Below are 23084 nucleotides of genomic sequence, written 5' to 3'. Positions count from 1 at the left end.
TATGTACCTATTGGCATTTTGTTAATATTTCCTGTTTTGTAGTTCCTCTGTGTTCCTTTCTTCTTTTGCTCCTTTGTGATTTGATGACTTTCCTTGCCGGTATGCTCTGACTGCTTTATTATCTTTTGTGTATCTAGTATAGGTTTTTGCCTTGCAGTTACCATGAGGCTTACATATTAGAACTTACAACAGTCCATTTAAGTTGGTAACAATGTAAGGTTGAATGCATTCTAAAGCTCTACATTTAACTCTGCTTTTGATGTTACATTTAACATCTTTTAATCTTGTGTATTCCTTAACTAATTATTGTAGTTCTATTTTGGGGGCTCCACATGAGCATATAAGTTCCTTTCAAGGAGATGCCAGCGTGCTGCAGCGACAGCACAAAGATGGCACCCGGCAGCACATGTTTCCTCAGAGCACTTTCCTAAGCCTCTAGATGTATGCCAAACTTGAAGCCTGCCATGCAGGCCTGAAGCTCCAGGACAATGCAATAGGTCTCTCTCACAGATAGACTGTGGATGTGTTTTAGCCTGATGTCTGTGCAGGGCCCTGGGGGTGGTAGTCTGCCAAAAACTCTGTAACTGTTACAGTCCTGTGGGACCCAGAAATACAAGCCTCATGTCCACCAGAGCTAGGAGATCAAGGGAGTATTCCCTCAGTGGCAGCTGTAAAAACCAGGGCACGAGATATATGTAAAGCCTCCTCTCTCAGAGAGACTGCTGCTCTGGAGCATGACACAGAGCCCACTCTCCAAGGTTTCTGGAGAAGTTTACAGTCAGCCCTTACATGTGTGTTTAATTAGAAGCCTGCCCCTTAGGCAGTAACTAGGATGATAAGCTTAGGGGTCTGTGACAAAGACTGAGCATCTGAGTCTGTTACCTCTAGCTATGTCCTCAGGGTCGTAGATGTTTAAAAACTCTTGTTTTGTTTTGTTACAGTCCTGTGGGACCTGTAAGCATAATCACATTGGCCACCAGAGCCAGGTGATACACAGGTGTCCCTCAGCAGCAGCTACAAAAGTCAGGGGTGTCAAACAAGGATAGAAGCTCCTTACTGGGAGATATTTATAAGCTATAGTGTGGCAGAGAGTGCAAAGACTGCATCTAGTGGACTGTTCCCTGAGAACTCTATAAACTCTTGTAAGTGTGCCAGACCAGAGGGTTGACCAGCTCTTCTATAAGCAAATAGGCTTGTTTCTCAGAAAGACTGGGGGTGTCTTACAGTCTGCTGTCTGTACAGTGTCCTGGGGATGGTAGTCTGCCAAGAACGGTCTGAGTGTTAGAGTCCCATGTAACTCAGGAATGGAAGCAACCCTGGACTACTGAGCCCAGCAATCAAGGGGTGTCCCATTGCCGGCAGTCACAAAAACCAAGGCACCAGATGTGTGTAAAAGCTCCACTCCAGGAAATGCTGGTGCTCTGAAGCATGGCAGAGGGAGAGCATGAAGCTGGTGCTTGCCAGTTGGAGGGTAAAAATGGCACCCACCAGCTTTACAAGGCAGACAGAGAGTGCAGAGTACCCTGGCAGGCCCCTGCCCCTCCAGCTGAAGCTTTAAGTTTTATATGAAAGAGATTCATTTGCTGAAGTCGGGATGCTTTTCTAATGGCTGCTTCTATGCTGCACCCTGGGGCAAGTGAGTCTGTACACAAGCCCATTGAGCCATTTCTCAGTTCACAGCAGCTCTTTATGTCATGATTTTCAAAGCCAGATGTGTTGGGGGCTCATCTCTCAGTTGTAGGACTTAAAAGCCGGGGTGCCTGATACAGGGTATAACCTGCTGCTCTTCAGAGAGAAGCTCCATGTTTGTGAGTCACATCATAATTCAACGTAATTGTGGGTTGCCTTGCTGGGGTAGGATTTATAATGAGATTTTGTCCCAGCCCCTCCTACCCACTTCCATTGGCCTTTTTCTTGTTTCCCTGATGTGAAGAAGTCACTCAGCTAGTTTTCAGGTCTTTCTCAGAGGGAACAAAGTGTTCCATATGTAGCTGTAGATTTGGTGTGTTCACGGGAAGGGGTGAGTTCAAGATCTTCCTACATTGCCCTATTGAGCCACCTCTTAGATGTAAAACCAGGCATAAAACTGGGGCACCATACACATGTAAAAACTTCCCTTGGGGAGATACCCTTTGTGGAGTGTGGCAAAGGGAGAGTGTGGAGCTAAGCATCCACCAGCTGGAACAAGGCAGAAGGAAAGTGCAAAGATGGCACCCCCAGTCTCTGGGTCCAGAGAGCACCCCAGCAGTCCCTTGAATGTTTGTCTAACCAGACGCCCACCCCTCGGGCTGATGCTCCAAGACAAGCAAACGAGTCTCTCCCAAAGTCCAGGTACCCCTCAATTAACTGCTTCCATGTTGGGCCCTGGGGTGACTCCCAAGTATGCAAGTCCTTTAAGAACCATTTCTCAGATCACTATAGCCTTGTGGGTCCCGTGGACGTGAACTCCATTGGTTTTCAAAGGTAGATATCTTGGAGAGTCGTCTCATAGGTGCACATTGTTAAAAGCTGGGGGTGCCTGATGTGGGTGGGGCTCAAACCCTTCACTCCTTAAGGAGAAGCTACAGCTTTTGAGTTCCCTCCTGCCCATGGGTTGCCACACTGGGGGTAAGGTTTATGAGGAGTTTATGTCCCAGCCTCTCCTACCTGCTTCAAAGTGGGCCTTAGTTCAGCACCCCATATGTGGGAGGAGAGTTCAGGATCCTCTTGCATCACCATCTTTAAAGCTGTTTATTTTTTTTAAAAAGCTGGTGGTAAAACTCTTTCACATTTCAGGTCATTTAAAAGAAAAAAAAAACAAGGACAGCTGTCTTCTAAACATTTAGTTTGCATAACATTAACACCTCCCCACTCCAAAAAACAGTAAGGTTTATCTTTTGAAAAAGGGAAAACCAGTAAATCAGACTTTTTGCCTTGAAAAGTTTCATTATAGATGAAATACTAAAGCAAGGCTTCTAAGTAATATGACACTGAGTGGCAAAGCAAGATACAGCATTGTACATCCTTGCCAGGTGCCTTTTGTTTCCCAAATAAAATGCCTTTCCTGCGGGGAGGAAGCCACTAAAGTAAAAAGAGAAAACCAGAGCTGCCATTGGGTTGGGATGGAGGGAGGAAGGGGACAAAGGAAAGGAGAGAAAGAAACAGGAAAGGGGGAGAGGGAGGGAGGGTGGGAGGGAGAAAACAGGGTGTACTGGTTCGTTCAGTGGAGACTGAAGAGCAGCTTAGTCTAGATCTTCAGATCACTGCAACATATGGAAATATACGTGATTTTTCTAATTCTTAACTTTGGAGATTTCAATAATGTTTGATCTATCACTTTTTCAGGCATCAATAAATTTACAAAAAAGCTTCGGAGTCCATATGCAATTGATAACAATGAACTACTTGACTTCCTTTCCAGAGTCCCTTCAGATGTACAACTGGTATGTAGGTTTCACTATCACTGCTCTTTACTGTAGGATGGCATTGGGTTTTCACTTTTCATCCTTTTAATTTCAAAGGTTTTAGAACTTAAAGTTAAAAAGGCCTGTAGCAGATTTTGCCTTTCAGGAATTTAGCCCACTTGGGATATTACCCAAGAAGAACTTTTATAAAGCATGGGGAATGGAGAACAAGAGAGGGTTGCATCAAGAACCTACCAGGGCTCATAGGGGCAATTTTCCTCCAAGGAAGGTTCACCTGGTTTGTGAAAGGAAGTCACCATTACCTGAAGGGAGGAAACAGGAATATAGATGCTGAAAGCAAGATGTGCCAGTGAACATTTGAAAAACACTTCTTTGCCTAATTTACAGGAATTAAGTGAGTTTTAAAAATGCATATTTTGGAGACCAGTGGGGGGAAAGGGGTGGAGAGTAACTGCTTTTTCAAGACTGGGGCACATCTCAATCCTTTAAAATTCTTTGAGGTTAACTCATGCCCATTAATCATCAATTATTTTCAGAATAAATGAGAAATGTTTTAATCAAAATCTTGACACTATGTTGCAGCAATACCTTTCTTTCTTTGTTTCAGTTGAGTTTTCGATTTGGTATCCGACAACGAGAGTGGGCTGGAGGGAGATTAAGCCTAAATTAAACAGTAAATTGCAAAGAACCGTTATCCACCCTTTCAAAATTAAGATAAAGATGGTTTTGCTTTTAATGTAATGTGTCACTGACAGTGAAGAGGCAGCCTGTTACCAAAGTTCACAACAGCGCTCTCATGTAATTTCTGGCAGGATTTCCCTTATGATTCTTGCTCTATCATTCTATTGTTTTCTGCATCCCAGCTGCAGATCTCATAGACCTTTCAGGGTGAGCACTCTTCCCACCCCTGTCTCCAAGCATAGTCTGTCATTCCTTTGCTTTTCCTTCCTTTGCCAGAAAGTGACCACCTGACCAGACTTTCTCTGAACTCTGTTTAAACAGGTGCAATACCAAGAACTGAAACCAGATACTTCTCATAGCCCATGTAAAAGGAAGAAAAACAATCTTGGCTAGCCAGCCCCCAGCACTGAGGAGACCAGCATCTGTTTGGGAAGATAAAAGAAAAAGCCTTCAGCCTCTGCAGCATTTCCTTTCTTCCTGCTTTTTATTTATTTTGCCTTTTTATCATGATCGAGAGAATTTGTAAATAGTGTACAAGTGTACCTCATGTCTTTGAAAATATACTTCCGTTGTACAGACTCAATTTGATAAAGGTTTAGCTGTTGCTGTGTGAAAGCCTTGTTGGCTGTGGATAATAACACACTGGAACAACAAATAGAAGAATGGTAACGTTGGGAGATAGATATACACTTCTCTAATTACAAGTGGAAGCACCAGAATATTGCATTAAATGCTCAGCTGTGCCCTGATTAAATCTACATAAAACATAAATGTCATTTTGATTTTTAAAGTTTTTTTTTTATGTGACTTTTTTATCTGAAAAGTAATCCATTACAATTTTCTATGTTTTATACATTTCAAAAGGGAAGGGGGGAATCCCAAAATCTGAATTATGGAACAGATGCATTTCAATTTAACTTAGACTCTGACTTCAGATCCTGAATTTCATTCCTGTGCAAATTACTGAGATATGACTCAGCTTATTTTAAGCTAATGAGTGAAGGTACATTCACTGTCAAGATAATCTTCCACACTCTACAAAGAAACCTTCCAAACCTTCTATCATTCCATCTAAAACCTTAAAATCTCTACAGGATTACACATAAATACTGCCAGGTTTATAAATGATTGCCTATCTGAATTTTTATACCTACCACTACTTTAATTTGTACCGAGTTAGCAAGTTAGCAACCCAGTTGTCAAAAATACTAGCAACCTAAATCCGTGATGCTTTTGGTGTCTCTGTGCCTCTAAAAATATTTAATACTTATGTGTTATCACACACACAAAAAGTATCTGCTTTCTCATAGATTACTGAAATGCTTTAATGCATAGTATGATTTTTGTTAGTGTGAATTTTAATGTAAAGAATGCTAGTGTGCTAAGTGATATGCCAGTGTTTCATTATATTCATTTATAGAAAAACTAATCATTCTTGATAATATGAATGCATGAAACCTATTTTGTAAAAAACAAAAACAAAAAAAAACAAAAAAAAAACCTGCTTATGGGGAGGGGGGAGTTTGCCTTTAAAAAAATGTTTCACTACTTTCCATAGAATCTATACTTAAAAATTGCATTCCCAAAACTTAACTTATGGTAGTTTTTGTACCTAGCTCCCTGATAAATGAAGGGAGTATACCTCTGGAGAGAGAAATAATTTGGTGAGAATGTTTTACTTCCTTGACTGGGTAGGGGATTAAGCTTGGCTAAAAATGCTGTAGAAAATGTTTTGCACTACTTATATTAATAGACTGGGATAGGGTGAAGGGGGTGGGTGGGTTATGATGAAAAACATAGAAAAGCCAGAAGCCAGAAATATATATTTCACTCTAAAGGAAGATTCTTTAAAAATAAATTTAATCTCATCAAAGCTAATTTTTAAAGTATTTTTATTTTAAAGCGACGTTGTTAAATACTATTTCTTATGATAGAACTATTTTGATCTGTTTATACACTATGCTTGAAAGAGAATGTCAATTAAATTCCCTTTCTACAGAAAGGCTTTGACCTCAATATGCTCTATTTAGCTCACCGTGTTTATAATAACATGCTCCTATCCGCATACCATCACTGTTTGTTGCTTAGACATAATACTCCATGAAGCTGATGTTACCACAGAAAGTTTACTGATGGGATAATTTGTTTGAAATACCTTTTGATTATACCTTGTGTGAGATTTATGTTCCGTGCTGACAGTGTCTACTCAAATGTCTACAAGCCTGATATTGTACAACTTCAGATGTACCTGGTGCAGAGTAACCGTTAACAGATGCCTAATTTTTGTTTCATTCTACCAACTTTCAGATTTTAAATTCAATGGTAATGTTGACTATACATTCACTGCATTAAATAAAAAAATCTTTTTTAAGTATAATCAGTACTCCTTTCTTTTTCTTTGCCTTTGTTTTTTTTTGTGGTTGAGAGAGGAGTGCTGGAGGACTGTTTGCATATTCTTATAAATGACACTTAGAGAAACTGGACAAATAAAGGCTTCTCTGAAACCTTGACTATTGCATGAAACTCACTACCTTCGAAGGAGTGAGCATGCAATGAAGTTGATAGAAGAGTACAAAATATCTTGAGGCATGAAATGATATTCAGAGGAATCTTCATTGCTTTCAAAAGTACTATATTCACAGGCTGAAAAGAAGAAACTGTGTCTAATAACATTTTAACTATTTCTTTCCCCTTCTCACACAGGTACAGTTTTGCCTTTTGAAGGCTGTTTAACTTTAGTTTTGAAAGATTTTCCATGTAATTATTTTAAGATATCTTTAAGAGATTAAATGTCACTCCAAATAGGTGTGAGGCTTCTAAATCCGGTAATCGTGTCAACTATTAAATATATTCTTCAGTGTCTTTTAGTAGTAAATTCCCTAAAGGTCAGTCACATGATATTGCTATTAATTGTAATTCCTAAGAAATGCATATTTTAAACTTTTTATTCATTTAGAAAAAGAACATAATACTTGCTCATTTTGGTACTGTTCACAGATTCAAACTGACAGATGCTATAGGGATTCCAAATTACATTTGAATCATACTATACACTAGGATAATCTGAATTGAACGTTTTTTTTAAAAAAGATTTTAAGTGATCTCCATACCCAAAGTGGGGCTCGAACTCAACCCTGAGATCGAGAGTCTCATGTTCCACTGAATGAGCCAGCCAAACTGAAAGATATTTTTAAATGACTTTGCTTTGTGATACATTTATTGAATATCTCTATTATATGACTTGCCCTGTAACAGGCAATGATTCAACCAATGACAGTATATTAAAATCAAATCTGGAGCTATAGTAAGAACAAAATTTAATTGATAGGTTTCTGAGAGTATCTTTTATAGAATTTTATTCTATATATATTTTTTCTGAGTAGCCCAATTTATTAAACTTATTGAATTTATAATTTAAAATCTTTTTAAATTTAAATTCAATTAGCCTGCATATAGTATATCATTAGTTTTTGGTGTAGTGTTCATTGATTCATTAGTTGCATATAACACCCAGTGCTCATCACATCATGTGCCCTCTTTAATGCCTGTCACCCGGTTACCCCATCCCCCCACCCACCTCCCCTTCTGCAACCCTGTTTGTTTCCCAGAGTCAAGAGTAGTCTCTCATGGTTTGTCTCCCTCTCTGATTTCTTCCCAGTTTTCCCTCCCTTCCCCTATGATCCTCTGAACTATTTCTTAAGAATTTTATTCTACATTTAAGAGAGAAAAAAAATTCAGTAGTAATCTCTCTTCTTCAGGGACCCTGGGAAATTTTTTTCCCCATTTTGATCTTAATATCCAAATGTCTGTAATGCTGTAAGTGGCGTAATTTTGTATTAACCAGTCTTATTCAGAGGCTTTAATTTCAGTTCATATGCTTGTTAAATGTACCTCAATATTTTTGAGTTTTGTACTCAGCATTAAAAACAAATAAAAAAATGTATCACTAGGCCATTGATGTTCCAGAAATACAAGTAAAGAGATCCACCGTTATACTTCTTGCAAAAGCTTCGGGTATTATTAAAGGAATGCTTATTTAAATTCTGGGGCTTTAAATGTCAAGTGTGAGTAGGTGTATGTGTACAGATGCCAATTCATTTGTTTGATTAGAGTATCTAGAATTAGCCTTTTCTAATTGTTCAGTCAAGTATGAATTAAAACCACATAAAAAATGTAATGAATACTTACAATAGTGTCATTCCTTGCAGTTATACTTCTCTTCCCCGGGATGACTGGTGTAACTCACTGAAAGAAAAAACACAAAACCTTCTTTTTTGGGGTGAAAATGTTAGGTCTTATGCCTTAGTTTTCTGCATTTGTACAGTGGCAGTCACATCGTAGAAGCTGTTATCAGCTGAATCTTTGAGATTTAAGAAACACCAAACAAAATATCTCATTATGTAAGAATACTATGCAAAAAACCCCCAAAACATTAAATGTCCAAAGTGGTCACCTGCTGCAGAAGCTACTACCACCATGAAAGGTTTGCTGGAAGGTAATGATTGTGTATGCACTCTCCCAAGGGGATTTGTGCTAAGAACCAAAAAAAAGTGTAACAAGTACACCAAAGGTCTCAAATGAGTTTTAATTTATTGAGATCTTCCTTTCTTCATATTCTAAGAACAAAGAAATGGTCCCTCAAATGCACAAGCTATAGTTTTTGTAGACAGGTTTTTTTTTTTTTATATATGACGGTTGTATCTCCACGTTACTGAACAATTATAAAACTCCATTTAAAAAAAAGTAATGGCAATGCTGTTTTGCTCTAGGCAATTAATAGCATTACTATATTAAGCTGAAAGCTTTATCTGTATTAAGAACAGAAATAGGTAAGTAGCTATGCCGAAGTTTTTTCAGTCTGTAGCAAAAGTAAACATGCAACATAATTCTCCCCTGCTGCAGATTTTTCAGTGTTTCTTCAAGAGAAAAGGAGCGACCAACCTGAGTCAGTGAAGGAACCTGCAAACCACATCTTCTCAGGAGGAATGCATTAGGGATTCTAAGACCTGGCTTGTTGCTGCTACTATGGCAAGATGGTAGGCCAGGCTCAGTCCCACTTCCTATCAAAGACAAGCTTCACGATGGCATGAGGCAACTTGAGGCAACATTTTATTTTGCTAGAATCCAAATAGTAAGAAGTTTAGGGAAAATGCTAACTGCAGAGAGAAAGGTGCACACCTGGCCCCAACCATCTTAGGTGGCTCTTGATTACAGGAGACCCACCTGGGACAACAGTCAACAGTAATTACAGAGGCAGCTGGACTACAGAAGGGAGCTGAGAGGAAGGAAGAACCATTGCTTGTCCCAAGTTCACATATCTTCTAATAAAGCCATCCAGAGAACTGGAAACCTTACAACTCAACTCGACATCACTCCCTCAAAACATCCCTCCTTTGTACAGCACTGATCATGACAATTATAAGCCCAAATCCGTGTGTAACCTGTGATACTGAAATCATGGAAAATAATTTATTGGTGTCAAGAACTAATAAACTTAAAAAAAATTGATCAAGACCAAAGTGTCTATTTTCTATTATACAGAGAGGGATAACATTTGTGTTTTTGTTGACTTTGTTGTGTAACACGGGAGGTAACTAACCCAAGTTCTGACCCAATCTTACATGATGGTATTCATACCCCTTACCTTTGATCTGGAACTCTTACACAGCAGATTCTGTTAACACAGAGAACTAGCAAACTTCCAGCAGGGTCTTTGAAGCACAGAGGAACCCACTGGGAAAAGTCAAATACTTCCTATGTTTGAAAAACTAGTTTTAAAATAGATCAATGTGGTGGTCCGTTTTATTTGTTTGAAGTTGAACATTACAAATTTCCCTGTAGGATTAAAAAAAATGCATTTTCAGTTATAATACAGAAAACCTTTTTTGGGGGGGGTGATCATCACAAAACACCTGGCACTTGATAACCAAGAGTCAGGCACAATAACTCTTACGGGGTGGGATAGCAGGTACATACCATTCTTGTGGCATTATGATGTTAATGCAGAGAACACAGAAGTACTTGATAACCCATGATCTCCCATGACTGTGACAACACCCCTGACAAGCAGGTGAGAAATCTCCCCACCAAAACACATTAATGTGATATTCCCCAGTGCACTGTAATTACATTATTGGTATCCAATGAGTTTATATAAAATCATTGTTAAAATATTCTATTTTGAATTGTCCTACTTAAAACAGTACCTTACAAGAAACCATTTTCTTGGCCTTCACAGAAGAGGTGCAAAGTAATATGCTCTGGAGAACAGTGGCAAGACACTTTCACTCAGAATTCTCTCAGTGAAGAGCTGGCTACCTGTATCTGCATTAGTGTGTAAATAATACAATCAATAGTAAAAAGTGAATTTTTTTCCAGGTCTGTGATGATATAAGAAAAAAAATTCTCAGTAACACAGTAGTAACTTCCCTTCAAATAACAGACAAATGTAGCCTTCATTGAATCTGAGTGTTCTCCCTGCTTTTTGGTGTCTGCAAAGACAGGCTAAAACACATCCAGCAGGGTCTTTGAAGCACAGAGGAACCCACTGGGAAAAGTCAAATACTTCCTATGTTTGAAAAACTAGTATTTTACTTAAAATGCATATTTTAATTTTACTGAGTATTACTTATTGCTCTGTAATTTCATCTCTATGTAGTAAAAAAAAGAAACAATGCAAAACAGAAATGCATCTGTGGGATGAAGTCAGATACCAAAGATACATATTCGTTAAAACAAAAACAAAAAACTATTATAAATCAGACCATTCTGGTCATTAGAAAAATTTATCAGTGTCATGACATAAACCATTGCTGACCTAACCTTTAAGTTGAGAAGTACTGACAACAAACTAAGTTCTTTTTATCTGTCACCACTTTAAGATTAATGATTTTTTTCAACATGACTATTTCATTTTGAGGACAGAAAAATGGAAAATCATTGGAAATTGTAGTTCATCTACTATTAAGATGAATGATAGCGTAATAGGTGTAAATTCAAAGCTGGATTCCATATTTTCTGTTCAGTGCAATTTATCTGCTGGAATTGCCAAGCAGATTTTTTAAAAACCTTCCTTTCTTCAGTAGAACTAAATCCTATGTTCCAAAGAGTAGTTAGCCATTCTCTATTAATATTTAACACCCATTATGCATAAATGTTCATTTGCTCCAATTCAGATACTTTTGAGAGGGAGATTATATTTACCAAATCTGGGTTTACTATTCTAAAATGACTTGGGGGCAATAAAACAAAAAATTGGTGGAAATGTTTGTTTTAATTCTAATTGGAGATGGCTAATTGTAAATGCTTGAATAAGGAACTTTTATTTTTTGGTCTATGTCAAGGGCAATATTACATATTATAAATTACATATATAAACAATATTATATAGTTGTTTTATTAGAAGTATTGTTTTTTTAACAACTGGTAACTGCTGGTTACTTTGCTGATTTAATACTATTGGATCTTAATTCAGCAAGGAGTTTAAAAACCCAGAGAAGTTCACTATATTTGTTTTTAGAAAGAAAAAAATAAATGTATATTCAACAGTACAAAGATAGTATTATAAAAAAAATTACTTCCATCTAGTACTAAGAGTTATAGTTTTTTTTAAACATATAGTTTAAGTGTATTCATAACAAAAACTCCATATCTACACTTATAAAAAGGCCTACAGTAATGAATTCAAATATGTAAGATACAGGGAAAATTGGTATATTAAATATATAAGTTATCATTTTGCTTATAACACAAAGTACTCCCAAATAGCAGACTCCCCTAAAAGTGAGTCATTTGGATTTGTGATTGGAAAATGTTAAGAAGCCTCTTTTTCAAGTAATTTAATCTATTTGACCCTCTAACAATTCACATAAATTCATGTTTGTGTCTTTGTTGCTTGAGGCTTTCATAAACTGGAAAGCACTATTTGAAGACAAGCACTTACTTAAGAGGAAAAGCGTTAAAAAAAATCTAGTGATCGATGATGTTAAAATTATCTTTTGTTTCATCTGAAAAGGTCTTCTTTTTATAAAATTTGCAATACCTTGAAAGATATATGCTTTGGAACCAAGCAAAAACAATAAATACCACAGTCTCTTCTCATTGATTTAGTCCAATAATTTCTAATTCTGTAAATAATTGTCAGAGTATATCCTCCTACCACAATTCATTTCAATCTACAAGGTGAATTTTTTGATAACATAATTTGATTTACAAGAGTTAACTATTCCATGTTTCCGTGGAACTGATGTCTGCAGTTTTGACAACACCAGGCACAGCCTAATTCCAATAATGCCATCGCTGACCTTTCTAACTCAATCCACATTTGTTATAAAAACAATTATCATTCAGAACTTTGCGAGCTCCACGTCAGCAGGAGGTGCGACTGGCGTGGAAGCTACGTGATAAATGCCTGCGGGAAAGAGTGCCTCATGTCACTCAAAGATGACCCCTTCCTACTGCTTCAGGAGCAACAGTGACAGGCTCTCATCGAGTTCATAACTTAACTGAAAGGTGTGTAAAGGCATATGGATTGCACATTCCAGCAACAGTGTTTTCATGTGAAGGTATTCATTTAACTTTCTGTAACAGCATAGACAAAAATGGCAAATGTTTCCTGGCATTTAGATAAAGTATCCTAGCATTAATGCATTTGTATTTACCTGGGAATGCGTCTTAGTTCGCGAAGACTGCAAAAGCACACCCCACATTCTACTCTCTAAAACATAATTGCTAAAATCATAGTGATTGAAGGATTAAACTCTTAGATCTGTGTGATATTCACATTTAAAAACTAAAATAGAAAACCAATTATTACTGTAAAATACACAAAACTGAAATTTTTTTCAACAGCCTACACAGAGGGCAATAAAAGTAACAATATTTCAATCTAATTTACCTTCCTAGACTTTTATGAACTTTTATTGTAGTCAGCCCGTTAAGCAATACCACCTAGAACATAGTAGGTGTTCAAGAAACAATAAAAATATTGATTTCGCATTTGATTTATACAAGGATGAATGTTTTCCTGGTCATCTTGGAATTAAGGAAATGACAGAAAGTGTAATATAAATGGACTACTTTTTTCTGCATTGGGAAATTAATAACAAGCTAGAAAACTCTAACTTTGAAAAGACCCTTCCTAAGGAGCTGCCAGTAAACATTCTAAAATCTTTTATATTCCAAATATTTCTACAGATTACATATGGGGAAAGCTGCATCTTAAAAGCTCAGAAATCTTATTCCAGCCTTTATTTACATTTGTAATAAAGGCCTTGATAGGCTTTTTTTTTTTTAACACAAGTCTACTGAATTACAGATATGAAATCTAGCAAAGTACAAGAAAGAATAGCATAACTCAGCCTTGCCTTCAGTTGCTGGAACTCTGAGCCATTTACAACTAAAAGCGAGGACTGGAAAAGCCTATGAATTTTATTTATTAATATTTCTATTTCCTCTACCTCTAAGATCAATCTGAAGCAATTATTATATTTTCTAAAATAAAGTTTAAGCAATAATATTAGAAAAAAAGTTTCTCATTGAAAGTTTAAATTTCATATACATTTGTTTAAATTCATGTACATATACTGGTATTGTTAACTAGGACACAGAAAACAGTAATCTGTTTGCCAAGTGGTACTTCTGAATAAGTGCAAAACTACAATGACACCTTATTAAAATAGGCAGAGACCTCAATGGCATTTTTTTAGTGTTAATACTTCATATCATGAGTTGTAGAAGTTGGCAGAAAGAACAGTTATGAAACATTAATTCTAATTGCAACTAGATGAATATTTCTTAAGAACATTTAATTTAAAAAACTACTTTTCTTAGCAGTGCAATACCCTAACTCATGATGTTGGTTATTTTATTAATTTAGAATTATTACCAACTTGACCAATTACTATCTTGCTTAAATAATTTGTTATAACTAAAAAGAGGAGGTAAGAATTAGAAAAGAAGCAACATTTATTAAGTGCCATACAAGGTGATAGGCTAAGAATTCTATCATGACACAGATAATACCTGGTGTTACTTTCATTTGACAAGTAGGAAAGCAATAGCTTCGAAACAAACCTGCCTTATAATTTAGTTAATAAGAAATTAGATATAAGTATGCCTGTTAGATGTCAAAATATGTTTTTTAGGCTTATATTAGTTGACCAAGTAAACCTTATTCCAGATGCCTTCACAAATGAAGTAAAGTGGCTATTCTTCGGAATGAAAATGTTCTTATTCATCATGTTGGGAAACACTTTACTAAATCTTTCTGAGCATTTTAATATTCCTTAGATAGTCTCTGCTATGTCATGGTTTCTCTGACACTCTGGCAGATTCAGTATATATTAACGAGACTTTTAGGTTTTGACATTTGAAGGCTAACTAGAAACAACTAATATTTCTTAAAGTATGTGTAAAAAATTACTGATTTAAAAATATAAGTAAAAAAAAAAAACCCTTGATTTTTATTGAGCTGATATACTAATGTAGCAGTTTTCAGTTTAGATTATAAACCCAGTAATAAAACACTCAGAATTTGTATCTCGTTAAAAGATCTATTTCTAAGATAAAACTAAAGTGTGCTTCTTTAGCAGATTAATTCCTTGAGATCATCACTTTAGTTACATAAAAGCTAAATGGAAGTTTTAATGTTTCTTTTCCAGCTGTACCACAATGTAACTTATTCCCACTAGGAAAGTAACTCCAATTTCAAAAGTGGTTATTATCCACACCCTTTCTTTTAGTTTTACTATAAATTGCTGTTAGGAAAAAACTGCAAATTGAAATGTAAATTCATACTACACATTAAGATTTTAGATAATCTCAAATCTATTACTGAGTTGCCACTTATAATCTTAATATTTGGCAAAACTTACTATGCAACGTATGTTGTCACTTACAGAACAGTGGTTACATGGAGTAGAAATAAACTTTGTACATGAACTATTAAAGTAGATCAAGGGATCAAACTGTCAAACTTGGCACATTCACTGCATTTAAAAACCAAGAAAATATTATTATTGTAAATTTTAGAAATGTTTATTTTACAAACACACAAAACTGAATATTTTAGTCCAACAGCCTATGGAGAATAAACAGGGAGCTACATGCTTATAGGTGCACATTTGCATGGATATCCTTGCCATGATTCTAAGTCCTTAAATCCCTGGAAGAGAGGACAGAACATTCTGATTTCAAAAAATATTTAAATTAAAATGTTTTACATGTACAATATAAATAAATATCACTTTCAGATCAGGAAATAATAAAGATTAATGAAAGCGGTATATACCAAATGAAACTCTTTACTTTTGAGTCAAATTCTACAACATGGAAAAAAGAAGCCTACATTATAGGTTTGCAGAAGTTCTTTAAGTGCTTTTGAAATTTAGCAAAACTGCAAATTCTGTCAATAAATAAATCAAATTAATATTTGTTAATAAGCTATGAAGTCCATACGAAATGACAAAGCAAGCTAAGCATGTTTAGAAAGTTGACTCATATTTTTTGGCATCATCATGAAAACTCTGTGACTGAACGGCACATCATTTCCAATGTCACCAATAAGGCCTCAGTGTGCACTCCAGGACACCCTTTTAAATTCTCAGGCAGTTCCTTAAGAATATTTGGGAGCGTCTGCAATGTCTTTATATTTCTGGCATAAAGATCCAATAACCAGTCAGTATGAGCACTGGTAGTTTCTTTATAATTCTTACAAGCCACAAGCAGCTCATTTAGATGAGTTAACCCTTTGAAAGCTAAGAGAAACTCTGAAGATAAATCAAAAATTGAACAAAAATTTAGCAACATCCTACTAAGTAAAAATGAGCCAAATTCAAGTTGCTGGTGGTAAAAATGTTTCTCTGCTTGGGCATGAAAGTTCTCCACTGTATCTTCTATTTTTGTAATAGCAAATAGTTCTTCCTTGATTTGAGATGATACCACATAATCCAAGGGCAATTCTCCCTTAGAGTTCCTCTGCTGTAAAAGCACTGGGCCTGTGAAAAAGAAAATGCACAACATCAAAACATTTTTATTTTGGCAGCTTAACAGTTGTTTTCTCTATTTCCCCAAAGTATCCAGGTCTCCGTTTACGGCATTTCGTAATAATTCATGTTGACAAAATTAACTGGCCATACATATTGACTTCCTAATAAAGGTACATTAAAAAAACCCAGAATTCTAGTCAACGCCTAAAAACACATGCCTTAGTTCAATAAAAAAATACATAATTACAAATTTAAAAAAGCATATAAAACTTTATAAATTGTCAGGTTGAAGTAAGAATTTCAGTGTTCCCAGAAGATATTTACAAAATATGTTCTTCTTCAATCTGTGTAACAGTCTTAAAGGGATCTTATAATTTCACCAAGGAGAAAGAAGTACTACCTCCTTCCACTGCTAACAGGTGACTGCAACAGAGTAGACTATAAAACCATGCACAGACATAGATCACACTTTTCATTTACCTTTGCTTATGTTCAATTTTTAGTATACGTAACTGATTTACAAAAAATTAAATGTTAACTGCTCTGAGTCAAAAGTCAGATTTCATCTTTCTGTCCTGGCTAAACCTATATATCTACTTAGCAAACATTGAAGAGTTTATCCCCTAGGTAGTAAAGGATAATATGGGAGGGGTAAAACAACAATGACTCAGTATTTGGTCACATAGCACTGAGTACTTTGTACCCCTCTGTCTGTCAAGTCCTGTCGTTATTTATGCACTCTGCCGTAAAAATGTTATAAGAGATATAAGGTTTTAGTACTAGAAGACATAATCAGAAGATCCTACATACAACATAAGAGCATACTGTCAGAGAACACAGTATAGCTGCAAAAATTCCTAATCACGAATCTGATGAAACATATGTAATAGCCTAGTTTATAAAATGTGTTTAATATAAAAGATCAACCACTGATAATATATAATTTAGTTTTATGGAAAAAATAAAATTCTAAATCATAATTAGGACTCTTTTCATAATATAATGAAGAAAGTGCACCAAGTAACCCCTCTTTTTAAAAAAAAAAAAACCCAAATTATGGACAAGATACCAAAAGTAAACAAAGGTTTTAGAGACATAAATAAACTTCTGAAATTACTTCTTTCAAGACTGAATAACACACAGAGAAGAGATGATGTAGTTACTTTAATGATGGTGTTAAACCACTTGGTAGGTCCAAACTCAGAATCCAACTAAGGCAAAGCTTAATCTGTACAATTGCCAAAGGACCTCAGTAAATTCAACTACAAGTAGGTTTCTTCTCTTATGACAATGAACTCATACATGTACCATTCTTCAACAAGAGCCCTGGAAAAATTCACTTTGGTCAGTATAATCCCATTCTCTTTCTACAGAGTTGGACTTAATACAGTAATGGCTCTTATACTGCTTAGATCATCTGAAGCAAGGCCAAATATTGGCTTCGAATGTCACATACATGATTGAGTAGAAAAATAAAACACTTAGAGGAGACAGAACATTATAGTTTAGTAAACATATAATACTAAAAAAAGTGGAAGAACTGAAAAATATATTGATTATGAAATGGTGTCAGTAAAACAGACACACTAAGGCCTTTAGGGGGCAGGAGAAGATTATAAATAACCAAAATGCTTAAGCTACCAAGCTATAAGACCTTTCACATATGTATATACATGGGGGGGGGAGGGCGGAAGATCTAAAGAAAATATGCATTTTATTTTCATTCAGAATGAAATAGCTTTAACTATAGGAGAAAATAATTTTACATTTCCAGTTAAAATCAGCACAAATAAAAGTAACAGGAAATTTACACAAATTTTTATTTCTGCATTATAAACTAGTCATCACTTTTCCTTTGTTTCTCTTTTAAAACACAAATTAGTTATCAGCAAAATTTAACATAAAATTTCTATTATTCAGTTCACATGTAAGAAGAATGTTACTGAAGAGGGGAGTGGGGGTGCTTTCTGAAATGCAGAGATCAAAAATCAGAAAAATCAGCAGATAAATATTAAGCTCAAGTTATCTCCCTCACAAAACCCCTGCACAAGTTACCACCATTCGAAAAAAATCTTCCCACTGTAACTTAATTAACTGCAAAATGTGAATGAAGAAAAGATATTCTAGGATATTTCTTTTTGTAGTCTGTAAAGAAATGACTCATAAAAAAAAGATTAATCGAGTTAACAGTTATACACAAGAAATGAAACAAGAATGGAAAACCTTAGTAACCACAATGGAACACTTAAATTCATTTATTAATAAGCTTTCAGAAATGGCTGGTTCACAACGACATCACACACTTTAAGTAAAAGAATTAATATTTAAAACACACTCAATTCAAAATACACTCTCATACACAAAACTAAACAGGCTTTATAATTAATAAAAATAAATAAATATTTACATATTATGAAAAGGTGTTCCTATTAAATAAAAGGTGCTTTTGTTCTCGGAGACTTTTTATCTTTTTCATTAATATGAAATAAAGGGATTTTTCCTTGCAGACCTTAAACATAACATGCTATCTACCTCTGAGGGAATTCACTAAAAAACTGGATAATTTATCAAAACCCGTTTAGCATAAATGCACTCACCCCCATGCTGTAGTAGCAGCTTGCCAATTTCCACATGTCCGTTTGACAGTGCATCATGCAAAGGAGTCACCCCGTCCACTTGAGTGAGCAGATCTACCTCTGGACAACGTTGCAAAATTTCCTGGACACACACTGTGTTGCCATAGTTACAGGCTTCATGCAAAGGCGTCCAGCCAGCATTGTCTAAATTAGAAATCAAGGCAAGTTTTAAAACAGCAAAAGTAGGTCTTTTGGTAGTAAAGTACTGATAATCTGCTTCCTTTATCAGTGTGACTTTTAGGTGCTTCCTTCATATAGAAATATCATGTTTTGATAAAAATGCCTGAGGTGTAGTCCTATTTCAAACTGTAAGAAAAATAAATTAAAACAATTTAAATATAATGATTTTGAGATCTATCAAAATATGGAGAAAAAATGTTGCTGCGCTATTAGTTATAAATTAATATATGATGAATTTCTTGGTTTTGCGACTGGTAGTATTTTGAAGATATGTTAGGTAAATATACTTAAATGATTTTTCTTAATGTTGACATAATACTATTTAATACCAAAAACATTAAGACACTGGATCAGACTACAAAAATACAGAACTTACCTTTAACATTGATGTCTATTCCTGGCAAAGAGAGAAGAAGAATCAATTTCTCCACTTGGTTATTTATGCAAGCTCTATGGAGGGCTGTTTCTCCTGCCATAAAAAATTAATAGATTATTCCAGAGAAGACAAGATATCAACTAAAGAAAATAATCAAAGGGCATGAACTAGAAGATCTGGCCCCATGCCAGAAAATTATTTATTGAGTTTTCCTTTTGACTGGTCTAAACATCTCTCACATTAAAAAAAGGGGGGGGGGAGGGATACCCACCAATCCATAGAGCTTCTATTCTATCAGCAACTCAGCAATGAAATTCTACTGCAAAAGGTTTAATACAGGCATTGTCTCCCCCTAGTTCAAGGTTTAAAGCTTCAATCCCGCTATAAAAGCCCCAAATGATCAGAGAACACCAAAAATACTGGGTTTTGCAGCAATAAAAGTTTAGAGTGCAATTGCCCTCTCTTAAATTTATTCATGAACCTACGTTAAATGTATGGCTCTTTTTTATACAGCATTTATAGCTTAATTCAAATGAATGTTTCTGGCTAAGCACGAGTGCCTCTACACACTCAAGTATAATTCAGAACTTCAAATCCATTAACAGATGGTTTGCTGCTTCTCAATAGGCTGTCTGGCTTGGCTACAGCAGCACAGAGAAGGAGAAATGGGGGAATCTTAATATAAACACACACACACACACACACACACACACACACACACACACACACACACACACACGGAAAAAAAAAAACAAAAAACTCTAGTACCATTTAAAGCTGAATAAGAGTGACAAATGAAATGGTAAAGTTTTTTCTAGGAGGGATGCAATTAGTGCCTGCTGGCTAAAAGGGTCTATATCCATCTCTGTTGTAACCAAGATTAATAAGATGTAAGTGATAATTTGATGTAAAGGGAATTAAAAAAACTTTTAATAAGCAATTGCTTAGAAAACAAATGAAATACTGAATCAAACCCTTTCTTGCTATAATACTACGTAGCACATTTTTACAGTGTTCAATTTTATAGATTATCTCTGTAACTTCTACCAAAACATTTCTTTTACATGCAAGGAAAAGCTTTTGAAGTTTTTTCTCCACTATTTCTCAGTTCTCTTCCTCCCTCCCAGTTCCCTCTGCTATTCAGACTAAAGTCATTCATATTCATTTTACTTTCTGACACAATAAACAAAGAAAAAGGACATTGTTTGTGTAGTTAATACCAGAGTTCTACTTTAATACATTTTTCACATTTTGAGCTAAATGGGCAGCTATTTTGAATTCATCAAATGCAATTATGAACTTTTATCATGTTGAGAGATTATAAGAGCTTTACTCTTACTGTTTACACTGGTGTCCTAATGATAATTTTTGTATTAAAAGCACAATACAGCTCATTAGCAAGAGACTCAGCAATTTCCTTTGGTCAGGTATAGACTTGTGGAAGGTTAACATATTTGTGAGTTAAGAGGTCACTAAGTAAAAGAGGTGCTGAAGTGAATTATTACTGCACTATTCTTGTTACTCCATCCTTTAGGTACTTAGGTTCCAGTATAGTTAGAACCAAAAGCCAAACACATTTCATAGTCTGGGCTCAATGCCTGGGAGAAAAGAGTCCATATGCTTAACACAGCTATGTAACATAGCCTACTCCTCATTCTTTGTTCACAAAATGTCTAGGACTGAAAGAGATGAAGACTGAATTATACTTTCAAATCAAAAGACTCTAATCCCAAGCTGCACAGGTTGAGGTGGAATAGAAAAGTAAGGCGGGCAAGTCTGGAATGAGCTCAATATGAGCTAATATCTGAAGAGGAGGGGGAGAAAGAATGGGGAGGAAATATTCTATTATACTGAATATTAAACAATCACTTTCTCTGCACACATGACAGTTCAAAAAAAAATAATAATATGCTATCTAAGAAGGTATTTTCTGGACCTAGTCAAGTTCAAGGATTCATCGGGGCCAGTGTGTAAAACTTGCAAATATCAACTACAATCAAGAAGTTCCTAGCATAAATTAACTTAGTTACTTGGAATACCTTTTAGATTAGTCTTGTGAAAATTCATCTTTGTAACTAAAGAGGGGCAATTCTCCTTGGAACATGATAATTCTCCTTCTGACTTCTTTTTCAATCTTTTTAACGATGAGGAACATTTAGCAAGGTTCAGCTCTCTGAAAATAAAGTAAGAAAAAAATGAAAGCTTGTTTTTCACGAAGGCATGGCAGTGTACATTACATAGTGAGTACTTTTTAAAATCTAGCCTCCTGTTCATTTAAACCCCCATTCATTCAAATCTTTATTGCTTGTTTTTTTATATTTATTCCAAGTGTGTAGAAACAAATTTTTATGCATTCATTTTTATTAACTTTGTACCCCCAACTGCCCACTGAAAAGTTTATGAATATGGAATGTCACATAGAGGAAGAGCCCAAGTAAACTACATTTGGCAAAGAGAAAAAAGCAAAATGCTAAGATCCAAATGCAGGCTCCTGCTCCCCATTCTTATTTTCATATTCTGATCTGATTCTTCCTAAAAACATTTTAAGGTTTTCTGAATTTTTTACAGCATACTTTTAGAAAAGGTTTTGCATGTGGGGGAAGCTATTGTAACAATTCAGAGTATCTTACATGCCTATGGATTCTGAAATCCAATCTTTATTATATACAAATAGTAATTTTAAACATAGGCAAAACGAGTGTGAAAGAATTTGAGAAACAGTTGTATTTTTTTGGAAAGCACTTGATCTTAACACAGAGAAAACATGTACCTTGAATTAAAGCAATAATGTTGATCATATGTATTATTTTATACATCTCAAACTCAGTTTTCTGCTCTGCAGTATAATTCACACAACATTAGAGGTAAGTATAAAGTTTAAAGAATGTGTCCAAAAAGGGGCTATACTTAAAAAAAAAAAAAAGAAAAAAAAGGTGATCCATAAGCATAACTTACGGTAACTCTGGCAGCCCTTCAACTTGTTTCTGTTTCGCACCATTCAGCATTAATAAGGCTCTCTGAGATTCAAGGCAAGGCCGCTGTCCTATTTTCTTTGCTATCTGCATCTTTCCAGTCCCTGGCACACCAGTCTTCCCCAAAGCTGGCAAATAGGAATATACCTGTTGCAAAATAGTATTATATTGCTTTCTCAACTACAAAGACCTGGAAAGCAGTCAAAAGAAATTACCTGATTCATTTCACCATTACATTTAGTTATATTTTCTTGGTTTTATCACTATGGTTGCTATCCTTTCTCATTTGAGCATGCTAAAATAATAAGAAAGCATCTAGTTCCAGGTCATTAACATAACAGACACAAAAAGAAAAATGTCTTCTTGAAAATAATTATTTTTTCAAATTCACTATTGATATTCTTTTAGCAAAGTTCTCATTTGGATTAGTCTAATGCCTAACTTGTTATGGTTCATTTGCATATTTTAAATATTTGTGGTTTATGTACAACCGGTATTTTGTCATTTCCATTTTGGTAATGCCTTCCTTTGACAGAAAAAAAGTCTGGAATAAGTGGAGTAAGAAGAGCAAAAGTCATTAAGGACAAGGATTGCTGCAAAACAGTATTTGCCCAATCCAACCAATAAACAAGCATATTTCTCATTTGTTGAAGAAACTGCTGAAGACAGTAGATACTAAGGATAACCAAGATAAAACCGGAAAACCTTGAATCAAATGGGGCTTACACATGTGTATATAAGATAAAAAATAATAACCTTTGGCATCATCTACAAATTTTGCTTTTTAAATACAATTAAATACTACATAAAATTTTTTTGGATCTAGATCTTTTCAAAATAATTATCTT

The 23084-nt window shown here is 35.3% G+C and overlaps 2 protein-coding genes across 11 annotated transcripts in view; one reads left to right on the top strand and one right to left on the bottom strand.

The window, feature by feature from the left end:
* Nucleotides 1–6462, top strand: part of MCTP1 (multiple C2 and transmembrane domain containing 1) — a 505859-nt gene extending 499397 nt beyond the window's left edge. For all 10 annotated transcript variants that reach the window (XM_088023395.1, XM_088023389.1, XM_088023396.1 and 7 more), the window contains 2 exons: nt 3325–3422; nt 4407–6462. In XM_088023395.1, coding sequence (XP_087879521.1) covers nt 3325–3422; nt 4407–4478 — 170 coding nt within the window. In that variant the 3' untranslated portion in view covers nt 4479–6462. The remainder of the gene's footprint in view (nt 1–3324; nt 3423–4406) is intronic.
* An 8702-nt stretch (nt 6463–15164) lies between these two features.
* SLF1 (SMC5/6 complex localization factor 1) overlaps nt 15165–23084 on the bottom strand; it is a 79525-nt gene continuing 71605 nt past the window's right edge. Inside the window, exons 17-21 of the mRNA XM_028089322.2 lie at nt 22220–22383; nt 21304–21437; nt 19265–19357; nt 18670–18852; nt 15165–16081 (exon numbers count right to left, since the gene is read on the bottom strand). Coding sequence (XP_027945123.1) covers nt 15600–16081; nt 18670–18852; nt 19265–19357; nt 21304–21437; nt 22220–22383 — 1056 coding nt within the window. The 3' untranslated portion in view covers nt 15165–15599. The remainder of the gene's footprint in view (nt 16082–18669; nt 18853–19264; nt 19358–21303; nt 21438–22219; nt 22384–23084) is intronic.

This window comes from Eumetopias jubatus, unplaced genomic scaffold, assembly GCF_037043125.1.
Source record: "Eumetopias jubatus isolate StellerSeaLion01/CBP00866 unplaced genomic scaffold, mEumJub1_p1.0 scaffold_5, whole genome shotgun sequence".
Lineage (NCBI taxonomy): Eukaryota > Metazoa > Chordata > Mammalia > Carnivora > Otariidae > Eumetopias > Eumetopias jubatus.
Note: the sequence above shows the minus strand (reverse complement) of the source record. Positions and strands in the feature narration are given on the sequence as shown.